The 13036-nt window shown below is 42.6% G+C and overlaps 1 protein-coding gene across 1 annotated transcript in view; it reads right to left on the bottom strand.

The window, feature by feature from the left end:
- Positions 1-1109: 1109 nt before the first annotated feature.
- SEC22A (SEC22 homolog A, vesicle trafficking protein) overlaps positions 1110-13036 on the bottom strand; it is a 47906-nt gene continuing 35979 nt past the window's right edge. The window contains exon 7 of the mRNA XM_065413590.1: positions 1110-2012. Coding sequence (XP_065269662.1) covers positions 1812-2012 — 201 coding nt within the window. The 3' untranslated portion in view covers positions 1110-1811. The remainder of the gene's footprint in view (positions 2013-13036) is intronic.

Below are 13036 nucleotides of genomic sequence, written 5' to 3'. Positions count from 1 at the left end.
TATTGAAATCCTTGTATTCCTGCAGATACGCCTCTTACACTCTGTTTAAATTTCAAATCCTCCTCCTTCCTTCCCTTCCCCTACTGTCCCAAAATACCAACAAAAGTGTCATAATGGGAACATACAAGACCAGACAAATGCATCCCCATTCTATTTGCTGGATGAATGAAAAAAAAAAGAAAAAGGTTCAAAGGCAAAGAACACCTCCTGCAACAATTATCTTAGCTACCACATGCACCAAGATATTTTCAGCCTCTTAATTACATTGGTCTTAGAAAGAGACATTATAACAAAGAGTGCATCAAAAAATACATACCACTGCTGTTCATTTAGGACTGATTCCATTTTCTGTAAATTATCTTGGTCTTGGGCACCTGGATCCCCTTGAGTAAGGTCACTTCCTTTAAAAAAAACAATAGTTGTTCCCAGTCTAGGTATTACTTCTCTGCTATCAGCTTGATTGCCAATAAATTACCGAAGAGAGCATTTTATGTGGGGACCGCCTACAGAGATCTGATGAGTAACATTTCATAGTAAAGCAGAACCTCACTAATCACCAAGCCTAGTAATGCTCACAAGCAATGTGGAAGCCATCCTGCTATTAAAACTTTTCTGAAGGCTTTAGTTATGCCCCATATTACTACACCTCACTACTTGAGCAAACTATATTAAAATATATTTACTAGTGTACTATAAAGCCCTGGAAATAATTAACTCAAAATATGATTGTCAAAAGAAATAGAATGCAATGTAATAGCCTTGATTGTTCATCTGCTAATTAATTCACAAACTCTGGGACTCTACATAGCTGTCCCAGCCACTAATACACAGTAAAATGTAAATCTACCAGACCAACAAAATCCCTGGATCCAAAAAGGATTTTTTTAAACTGAACTCCGTTTATGATTGATGGAAATAAGCTCACCACCAGTTGCCTATATGCTAAGTTAGGTTTCAGCTATTAATCCAGCTCATAAAATGTAGAGAGAGACAAGCAATAGCTCAAACAGGTTTCAAATCAATGTTTGTTTACCCACCTGGCAACTTCTTTTCAAACTTCTAGTGTTCAAATAGAGGAGGAGAGCAAAGAGGGCCAAGAGACAGAATTTTAGGTTATTTACTTAAATAAAACTTGTCCATAAAGGTCACTTTCAAAAGATCATTAAAAACAAATTATACAGAGAAAAATATTTACCAAGATTTATAGTTAACTCAGCACTAGATGGAAGGCCACTGGGACCAAGGAGCTAATCCCCATAAACAGATGTTTCCAGGTTAGGCTTTAATTAAGAAAACACATACACGCATCCCATTAAATTTAATGTGCAATCCAATAGTTTCACATTTAGTAACGCACTCATTCCAATAGTCTGCTAATATGCAATAGCATCTTTGTATTCAGCCTATACTACTGCCTCACAAAGGCAAAACTGATTTTGGAATTGGAGTGCTCACTTGATATGCAGAACATGCCCTGTATATATATCTTTTTCCATTATCATACTTTTGAAGGCGGCTTTTTCCTGCTATCAGTCAAGTCCTCTAAACTTTTATTTGTCCTCAAGGGACAATGCTCTGCATGGATAGGACCCATTTTCCTCCACTAATCCTGTATTGTGTGTGTCTTCAGTCTTCAATGAGGATAAGTCTAAGTTCTCAAGTCACAAACGTCCACAGGCATCTTGTGTTGATCTTTTAAAAAAAAACAAACAAATAAAAAACACAACTTCTTCTTTTGGAGAAAAGCTTTTCATTCCTGAGAGGGAACCATGGGTGGACTGAGACTGCCTTGGGACATCCCAGGACTTGGGTCAGACATTGTAATCAGGGGACTTCCCTTGTGGTTGTCTTAGCCGTATTTGTAATGCTGAAAACGCTCCCACTGTCACGTGGAAGAAGAGCTGCCAGAGATTGCGCAGTTCGTACAGATACATGTTACACAGGCAGATTAAACCAAAAGTCAGGAAGGATTTGACATTCCGCCAGCCTGTGCAGTATAAAAATAAATAACACTGCAAAGAAGAAAACACAAAGTCTGATTAGTGCATTGAAAATTACTTCTGCTAACAAATCACACTGAACTATCAAGTAGATACAGAAATGAACCATGTAGAACGTGTTGTTTTTTTAATTGAGTAGGTAAATGTGGTACTAACGTAAGTGGGCATTCTGGAGTGACCAGTGCTCAGCATCAGAAGAAGTTAAATTTTGCTTCCATTATTCGCTCTTCAAGGAAGATTTTGTCATCATATTTGCTCATTATCAATAAGGAAAGTGGCAATGGAAACACATGTTTTGGCTTGTCTATGCCACTCGGGCAATGCACAAGAAACAGAAGAATCCTTAAGTCCCCGGCTGGATGGAATCCCTCAGCATTGGGGAGTTAATACAGGTGTGAAGCTGGTAGACTGTCCCCTTGGTCTCACTCCTTGTAGTCACTAGCATAGGGAGTGGGAGACACCCAAGCTATTGCCAGCTGGCACAAGTTAGAACAGATCTCAGGCTGCTTAACCTGCAATGGGATGGGAGCCGGAAAATCAGGGAGCTGTAAATAGCCCCCATGCTCTACTTTATCCAGCACATGCAGTTTCCCTTTGTACACACCCCAATCCTTAAAAGGTGGTAGGATTACTGTGGAGATTCAAATGCATATTTGCATTCTGGCTTCACAAATGTAAGTCAGTAGGAGGAGGGGAAAGAGTAGAGGGAAGAGCACCTCACAGAGAGGAGGCTTAAGGGGACAACTTCAATTCATCCCAAGTTTCTCTTCTTCACAAAACATTCTTCAAAGTCCGAATCCTTTATTCCATTACACCTGCGAATCTCAGGTCTGCTAAAATTACATCGTTTTCACAAATGCTTTCCTCCTCTCCCACTTCCACAACTCACGGCTCCATTTCCCGACTTTAGCTCCCACATCTACTCCTCTTCTTGTTCTCCATCTGTGCCCACTCCGCCTCCTAAGAGACTGCTTTGTTCTCACCTCAGCTGCATGCTGACCAATGCCTTCTGATCTTTGATGCTCCCTTGAATCTTCTGCATGGCTGCTATTTAAAGCAGCAGGGCAGAGGATGCTATGGCACATCAAGGATCCACAGAACACAGACAGCAGACAGCTGTGCTAAAATAAACCAAAGTCACTTCAAAGTAGGGAATCATGTTGGGAGGAGGGGGGGAAGTTTTCAGGAGTGAAAGCAAGCAAGCAAAAGCAGAAAATACCAAGGGATCCTGCAAAAGGAACAGCACAAGAGACTTCTCCCCAAACAGGGCCAGCTCTGGTGAAAATCAAGACGCTATTAAGATACAGTCTAGTATAAAAATGCATTGAGTTCATACCACCAAATTCATTTGATTGAGGACTTTAGATCAATATCAAGCCATGGATCCAGTGGTCAAGGTTGATGCTGATTTAAGAGGCTTTTCTTTAGAAAGAATCCCTAGAAAATATTCTTTTTTGGAAAGAATTGTTTTTAAAAAAATCTTTATGCTACTTGTTTACTTTTTGCATTTCTCTCATCTGGTACAAAAAAAAGACTTGTCATATGCACTTTTATTTCTAGAGCGACAAGGTGGGTGAGGTAATAGCATTTATTGGACCAACTTCCGTTGGTGAGAGAAACAAGCTTTCGAGCTATACAGAGCTCTTCCTCGGGTCTGGGAAAGGAACTCAGAGTGTCACAGCTAAATACAAGGTCAAACAGATAGTTTAGCATAAATAGTTAGCACATATTCTAAGGGACCATTCAAGGTGAAGTGGCTCACGAACACCCCTGTAATTATAGGACAAAAATGGGGGTTAGTGGGTTACAGATCGTTGTAATAAGCCATAAATCCAGTGTCTTTACCATGATTTTAGTGTCTAGCAAAGTTATGAATTTAAACTCCCAGGCTCGTCTTTTGAAAGTGTTGTGCAGGTTTTCTTTGAGGATGAGGACTCACAGGTCAGATACAGAGTGATCGCTTTCTGAAATGTGTTCACTCACAGGTGATACAGTGTTTTTGTCTTTTATCATCTTCCTGTATGAGTTTATTCAAAAGTGTAATGATTGTCTGGTTTCACCCACACAATTGTTATTGGGGCATTTAAGTGCACTGGATGAGGTACACCACATGTTGTGATAGGCATGCGTAGAACCCATGGATCTTGAAAGGTGTGTTGATCATTGTAGCAGTGGAGATATGTCTGCAGATTTTGCATATGTTGTTCTGGCAGAGCCTGGTGTGGCTTTGAGATGGTGTCCTGGTCTGTGGGGAGCTTGCTTTTGATGATGAGCTTGGAGAGGTTGAGGGGTTGTTTGAAGAACAGAAATAAATCCCCTCCAACCGCACACCCATAGTTGTCACCATCCCCCAACACTGGAACCTACATGGGGTATCAAACAACTACAACCCATACTCTATGGGGACCCCATCCTGAAATAAATCTTTCCTGAACCACCCTCTTCTGGTCTTGTCTCTCTCACCAATAGAAGTTGGTCCAAAAAAAGATATTACCTCACCCACCTTGTCTCTAACATCCTGGGACCGACATGGCTAGAACTAAACCGCACACTTATTTCTACTGATTTTCATAAAATCACAGAACTGGAAGGGACCTCGAGAGGTCATCTAGTCCAGTCCCCTACACTCGTGGCAGGACTAATTATCTATACCATTCCAGACAGGTGTTTGTCTAACCTACTCTTAAAAATCTCCAATGATGGAGATTCCACAACCTCCCTAGGCAATTTATTCCAGTGCTTAATCACCCTGAGCGTTAGGAAGTTCCTAATGTCCAACCTAAACCTCCCTTGCTGCAATTTAAGCCCATTGCTTCTTGTCCTATCCTCAGAGGTTAAGAAAAACAATTTTTCTTCCTCCTCCTTGTAACAACCTTTTACATACTTGAAAACTGTTATGTCCCCTCTCGGTCTTCTCTTTCCCAGACTAAACAAACCCAATTTTTTCAATCTTCCCTCACAGGTCATGTTTTCTAGACCTTTAATAATTTTTGTTGCGCTTCTCTGGACTCTTTCCAATTTGTCCACATCCTTCCTGAAATGTGGCACCCAGAGCTGGACTCAATACTCCAGTTGAGGCCTAATCAGAGCAGAGTAGAACAGAAGAATTACTTCTCATGTCTTGCTTACAACACTCCTACTAGTACATCCCAGAATGATGTTCACTTTTTTTTGCAACAGTGTTACACTGTTGACTCATATTTAGCTTGTGGTCCACTATGACGCACAGATCCCTTTCCGCAGTACTCACTCCTAGGCAGTCATTTGCCATTTTGTATGTGTGCAACTGATTGTTCCTTCCTAAATGGAGTACTTTGCATTTGTCCTTATTGAATTTCACCCTATTTACTTAAGACCATTTCTCCAGATCATTTTGAATTTTAATCCTCTCCTCCAAAGCACTTGCAACCCCTCCCAGATTGGTATCGTCCGCAAACTTTATAAGTGTACTCTCTATGCCATTATCTAAATCATTGATGAAGATATTGAACAGAACTGGACCCAGAACTGATCCCTGCAGGATCCCGCTCTTTATGCCCTTCCAGCCTGATAACTGATAACTACTCTCTGGGAACGGTTTTCCAACCAGTTTTGCAGCCACCTTATAGTAGCTCTATCTAGGTTGCATTTCCCTAGTTTGTTTATGAGAAGGTCATGCAAGACAGTATCAAAAGCTTTACTAAAGTCAAGATATACCACGTCTACTGTTTCCCCCCATCCACAAGGCTTCTTACCCTGTCAAAGAATGCTATCAGGTTGGTTTGACATGAATTGTTTTTGACAAATCCATGCTGACTGTCACTTATCACCTTATCTTCTAGATATTTGCAAATGGATTGCTTAATTATTTGCTCCATCATCTTTCCAGGTACAGAAGTTAAGCTGATTGGTCTGTAATTTCCTGGGCTATCCTTATTTCCCTTTTTATAGATGGGCACTATATTTGCCCTTTTCCAGTCTTCTGGAATCTCTCCCGTCTTCCATGACTTCTCAAAGATAATTGCTAATGGCTCAAATATCTCCTTAGTCAGCTCCTTGAGTATTCTAGGATGCATTTCATCAGGCCCTGGTGACTTGAAGACATTTAATATGTCGAAGTAATTTTTAATTTGTTCTTTCCCTATTGTGAAAGTAGAATGAATTATATTGTAAAAATAGAATGGATTAAAGAAATGCTGTATGTACCTTTAAGCAGAAATAAGGAATGCTGAAATACAGGTGTCAGGAAAAGGAACATTAAGGCATAAACAATGAGTCCGCTTAAGCTAATGGTGGAACATCAGCCGGAGATCTGTAAAAGTTAGTAAGAAAATTGAATATGTATGTCTAGCCTCGGGTAAACTTGTCAGTTCTGCTTTCTTTGTCCTCTTGTTAAGTTCGCACCCTTTTTATCTGTATAAAATAAGGTAGTGTGGGTCTTGGATGGTGCTCACATTATCTGGGTGTTATTAGCAGAGCGCTGTGCTAATAAAACAGAGTGGTCTGACAAACTGTGAGTCCTGAGTCTAACTTTGACAATTTGGAGGTCCCACTGAGATGGCGACCGTCTTCACTGGGGCCGTGTAATTCCTGACCGTTTTTGTAGGATGACCGTGGCAGCCGGCACCTGGGCATTTGGCCCGAGCGGTCCTCCTCCTGAACGGAAGGGCGCATGACCACAGTGAAGTCTACGCCCTCGAACCTGTTGGTTCCCACTCTGTTCTGGTAGGGATCCCGGGATCTGACATCGGGAATCTGGTCAGGTAATTATTTCTGTGTTTTGTCTGGATTGAGGACTGTCCTGTGGAGTGTTTGAGTCTGGGTGCCATCTCCGTCCGGGGATCGGCCGACCAAGGGGTTCCTGTCCCCGCGGTCTGAGTGAGTGAAATCTGCACAATCGCAGCCGCACCGCACCTTGGGTAAAACCCTTGGTGTGAAAGCAAGGGCGACTGAGGCAGTTGCCTGCGGGCTCCTTTTGTGTGTTGCATCGGGCATCGCTCTGACAAACTGTGAGTCCTGAGTCTAACTTTGACGCTATTTTAGCCTCTTCTGATCCTACCTCATTTGTTAGTCTCCTGTTTCAGTTTTCACCAAGGAGGTTGGCGGTGACTGGATGTCTAACATAGTGAATACCAGTGAAAATGAGGTATACAACAAACACTAACCCAGGAACCTATCCTTGCAACAAAGCCCTTGGTGAAAACTGAAACATCAGCATTACGATACTGACAGATAGTGGTAGTGTTTATTTTTTAAGTTTCTACAAGGAAAGTCAGGAATTGCGTGATTGCTTCTGGATAATACAATTTACTGGGTTATTTTTTATTCTGTTGGATATTTTACTAACTTGTTGCTCTATCTTAGGATATGTCTATACTACCCGCCGGATCGGCGGGCAGTGATCGATCCAGCGGGGGTCGATTTATTGTGTCTAGTCTAGACACGATAAATTGACCCCCGAGCGCTCTCCCGTCAACTTCTGTACTCCATCGCCGCAAGAGACACAGGTAGAGTCGACGGGGGAGCGGCAGCAGTTGACTCATTGCAGTGAAGACACCGCGGTGAGTAGATCTAAGTTTGTCGACTTCAGCTACGTTGTTCACGTAGCTGAAGTTGCGTAATTTAGCTCAATCTCCCCCCCTCTCCTCCCCCAGTGTAGACCAGGCCTTATAGTGCCCATCACTATATAGTGTCTGGGCCCCTTTATTAAGACCTTTGTTTATCCTCCCTATGAAACAGAACAAAAAATACTCCAAAGTAAAACTAGTATCAAGAGAACAGCTTGGCTTCCTCTGAACATGTGGAGTATCTTCAAGTACAGGACCTAATATCTATTTTTGGGGAGGGTTCTAAAAGTTATATTTAAAAGACAATTAACATGTACCAGTAAATCAGCAATTAGAATCTAGCTCATTTCATGAAATCACCTCGCCATGTAATAAAATCTGAAGAGCTGAGTGTGACAGCTTCAAAGAACAGAGTGAGCCATCAGGATGTGCTTCTCTCAAATGATCAAGGAAAACAAAGGGTTTAAAAATAGGATGACAAATGTAGTAACTATATTTAATAATGTAAGTGTGCTTTTTGATCAAGGCTCCATAAACTAGGAGGCTTTTACTCAAGTTTCGTTGCCTTGCTGTATGTGCAGAGCTGAATTTTTCAGCAATCCCTTTCCTACTTTGAGATGGGGAGAAATTTGCCCCTTACAAAACAACAACAGTCAAAAGGCCAAGGCACTGTGATTTTAACATGTCACTCTAACAAGCAATGTAATGAAACTCGTGTGTTGGTTTGTTTTAAGGGAACTGTTTTGCATAGCAATTACAGAATGTGCTTTTGTGTAGAAGGCTTCCCTATGTTACTTCAGAGAAAGAAAGCTTTTATACCTATTAAGAAATGGCTTGAGGTCAGTTCTTGAGACTTGTAGTTGGGGGAAACTGAGACTTCAAAGAACGCTACAAGATTGTGGAGCGAGCCAGAATAATGCAAAGCAGACCAGATAACATTTCAGACACTAGGTTTAATTTTCCATTATTGGGATAGAAACTTTTCGTTTTCTTGGCTGTATTATTGATTCCCTAACCCCTCAGTTACTTTTCTTTCTGAATATTACAGTGCTACCTGTTTCAACAAAGTTGCAGCACTGAGGGACAAACTAAAGATTTTTTTAGTCTGGCTGGAGCTGGGAAATCAGAGCCAAATCTTAGATTCATGAGCAAACTGGATTCAGAAAAATGAAAAATAGACATTTTTTCTTGGAAATGCATATCTGAGGCTAGACATATACAATGTCAAATGTGCCTCAAAATCAGAATTAATATGCAAGTCGTTCACGGATACTTCTTGACCAAACTATATATGAGAGTTTTAAGTTATTGGATTTGCATTTAAAGAATGAACAGAAATGCTGATCACACCTGCTTGAGGAGTGGGAGATTTTAGAGAACATCTGGTAAGGATTGCCAGGGAGGGACCCTTCATACTAAGGCTGAAACAGCTGATTCTGAAGTTGTTTTAGGGCCTTGTTTTTTCCCTTCATCTGCTAAAAACTACTCCTAGCTACTGCATTTTGTTTTTAAGTTTGATACATCATGTATATTATTATTTTGAGTCTTGGTTTGCCAGTCAATGATATCTATATGTTGCTGATATCTATTACCAGGCTCTGAAGAATTTTGTTGTGTGTGGCTGAATTCTGCTTGGACTCTTGGTATTTAGGATTACATAACTAGAATTCTAGATCTAATGGGAGCAACTGCGTTTCAAACTCAGAGACTGGACACAGACACAGAGCCACACCGCGTTTATTCTTTGCTAAGCAATAGTTAGTAAAGTATAATCTTTCTGGCAGCACAGTGATTAGTTTAACATGTTGGACTAAAAATTTCTATTCCCTTTAGGTCCAATTTTTGTCCTGTACAACTTAACTGTAACCATTTTCTTGTAAATTAATAAACTTCATTTTTTTCTGAAGTATTAACTGAACAAAATGTAAAACATTAGGCCAGTCCTGTGACTGAACAGCAATGCAATGCGCTTTCATGCAAGATCTAGACTAGGGATCTCGAACTCAAATCACCACGAGGGCCACATGGGGACTAGTACATTGACCCGAGGGCCGCATCACTGACACCTTTTCATATAAAGATACAAAAGCCCCCCCCACCCCCGCCCCCCACTCCACCCCTTCCATGAGGCCCCACCCTTCCCCACCCCCATTCCAACCCCTTCCCCAAAGTCCCCACCCCAACTCCGCCCCCTCCCTGCCCCTATTCCAACTCCTTCCCCAAATCCCCGCCCCTGTTCTGCCTCTTCTCTGCCTCCTCTCCTGAGAGCACGGCTCCCCGCTCCTCCCCCCACCCTCCTGGAAAGCGCTAAGCGCCGCCAAACAGCTGTTCAGTGGTGGGACGCGCCTGCAGGTAGGCAGAGGAGTGGGGAACACAGCACGCTGTGGGGGCGGCGGGTGAGGGGAGCTTGGCAGCCGCAGGCAATAACTCCGGGGGGGCAGGGAGCTTGGCAGGCCGCAGCAAATAACTCCGCAGGCCGGCCGCGTGTTTCAGACCCCTGATCTAGACTTAGAAATAACTTCCATACCAGGACAGTCTTAAACATGCCATGTCGTTGACACTTGATTTGGGGAGCAAAGAGGGCTAACTGCATTTTGGTAATAATGACACAGACAGCTATAGGAGAGAAGTCTTGGAAATTAAATTTAGAATACTAGGAAAAGGTTTATACATCCAGAGCTTCTGGGGTCACTTTCTCTGCAACGTTTCCAGTTCCATCATGCAGAGGGTCAGCCAGTATGCTGGGGGCGGGGGTGGGACTCCACTGTTGCAATGCACAGATGAGAGATTATGTAAAGAACAGGGGGTTCAATTTTTGAGGTATTGGGAAATTTACGTGCAGGAAGGGCACCCTCTACAGAAGGGATCGGCTCCACCTTATCCAAAATGAAACCAGACTGCTGGCATAGAAAATAATGTTTGTGGGGAGATTATTTAAGGTAGGCACTGATGAAAAATCAACAGGTGCAGAAAAGAACTCAAGTTGTAAAAAGACATCTACTAGAGAGATGTCACTAATACAGCAACTCCCTCACTTAACGTCATCCCAGTTAACGTTGTTACGTTGCTGATCAATTAGAGAACATGCTTGTTTAAATTTGCGCAATGCTCCCTTATAATGTTGTTTGGCAGCCGCCTGCTTTGTCCACTGCTTGCAGGAAGAGCAGCCCATTGGAGCTAGCTGGTGGGGGTTTGGAACCAGGGTGGACCAGCAGCCCCCCTATCAGCTCCCCTAAGTTCCCTGTGTGGCAGCCGCCCAGCAAGCTATCAATTGCCAGGCAGTTCAGCTGTCCCTCCCCCCACTGCGATGTGCTGCTCCTGCCCTCTGCCTTGGAGCTGCTCCCGGGAGCCTCCTGCTTGCTGTGCAGGGGGTGGGGAGGAGGAGAAGAGGGGTGCTAATGTCAGGGTTCCCCCCTACTCTGAACTCTGGGGTACAGATGTGGGGACTGCATGAAAGCCTCCCTACGCTTATATTCTACCAGTTTAGGTTAAAACTTCCCCAAGGCACAAATTCCTTTCCTTGTCCTTGGATGGTATTGCTGCCACCACCAAGTGATTTACACAAAAATTCAGGGAAGGGTCACTTGGAATCCCTATTCCCCCAAAATATCGCCCCAACCCCCTTAACCCCCTTTCTTGGGGAGGCTTGAGAATAATATACCAACTAATTGCCTTAGCAGTGTGAGCACAGACCAGACCCTTTGTCTTCAGGACACTGAAATCAATCAAGTTCTTAAAAGAAGAACTTTATTATAAAGAAAAAAGTCAAAGAATCACACCTGCAAAATCAGGATGGAAGGAAACTTTACAGGGTAATAAAAAGATTTAAAACACAGAGGATTCCCCTCTGGGCTCAGCTTCACAGTTACAAAAACGGGAATAAAACTCCCTCTGTAGCATAGGAAAATTCACAAGCCAAACCAAAAGATAACTGAATGCATTTCCTTGCCCTACTTCAGGGGTTCTCAAACTGGGGGTCGGGACCCCTCAAGGAGTCGCAAGGTTATTACATGGGGGGTTGCGAGCTGTCAGCCTCGACCCCAAACCCCGCTTGGCCTCCAGCATTAATAATGGTGTTAAATATATTTTTAAAAGTGTTTTTTATGTATAAGGGGGGGTCGCACTCAGAGGCTTGCTGTGTGAAAGGGGTCACCAGTACAAAAGTCTGAGAACCCCTGCCCTACTTACAATTTCTGTGGTTTTAGATGGATTATTCCAGGTATATTTTCAGGAGATGATATACCTGTTTGGCTTCTCCCTCCATCCGGAGACGGAACAACAAAAGAGAACATTGGTTCTTCTGGTCAGGTGCCAACCAGGTTATTTGAACTGTTTAACCCCTTACAGGTAAGGCAATTGAGTACAGCTGCCAAGGAGGGATTTTATGCTATTCTTCCCTCTATATTTATGACACCCTCCCCCGCCTCGCTCCTTTACCTCATCTCCACCGAGCGGGGGGGACACAACAGGGCTCAGGACAGAGGGAGCTTGCTGGCAGCAGCTGCTGTCTCAGCTTGCTTATCTACTTAAAAAGGGGCAATGTGCGTCTCTCTCTCTCACACACACACACACACAGTGTCTCTCTCTCTCTGCCATGCTGTCTCCCCTCCCTCCATTCGTGCTGCCTTATAGAGTGTGAGGCTACATTAACAACAATGTGTTAACCCTTGAGGGCTCAGTCAAGCGCTAGATAATTTAGCAGTAAGGCATTCCCTGGGAAATATCCCACCCTCTGACTTCACCACCTCCACCAAGCTTCACAATCATCATTGCTGTGTACAGTATTAAATTGTTTGTTTAAAACTTATACTGTGTGTGTGTGTGTGTATTAGTCTTTTGTCTAGCAAAAAAACATTTCCCTGGAACCTAATCCCCCTTATTTACATTAATTCTTATGGGGAAATTGGATTCACGTAACATAGTTTTGCTTAAAGTAGCATTTTTCAGGAATATAACTACAATGTTAAGTGAGGAGTTACTGTACAAAGGTTAATTGTGTCCTATAAAAGAAAGGACAGAAACTACAGCTGACCTAGACAAGTGACAGGTTGAGATCACAGAGGTAAATTCTGGGCCAGTTAGACTGGTGCCAGACCAAGAATAAAAGGTACATTGCCAAAAATAGAAACTATAAATGTCAAGGTACTATATCAATGCAAGACTCTTGAAGAGCGAAACTAGGTAAATTAGAATACCAGGCACTGGAAAAGGACCTTGACATAACGGGTATTCCTGAAATGTGGTGGAAGACAAATATCAATGGGGTTCTGTAAATACCTCACTATTAGTTTAACATTTAGCACTAAATTCCTATTCCATTTAGGTCCAATTTTTGGCCCGTACAACTTGACTGTAACCGTTTTCTTGTAAATTAATAAACAGCAATACATGAAAGACGGATACGTTGTATGGATTGGGGAGTCACACTGTATGGGAAAAAATCCCAATAATCTAGTGAGACTAAATTTCTGAGTGAAGATCATCACATAG

This window comes from Emys orbicularis, chromosome 11, assembly GCF_028017835.1.
Source record: "Emys orbicularis isolate rEmyOrb1 chromosome 11, rEmyOrb1.hap1, whole genome shotgun sequence".
Classification (NCBI taxonomy): Eukaryota; Metazoa; Chordata; order Testudines; family Emydidae; genus Emys; species Emys orbicularis.
Note: the sequence above shows the minus strand (reverse complement) of the source record. Positions and strands in the feature narration are given on the sequence as shown.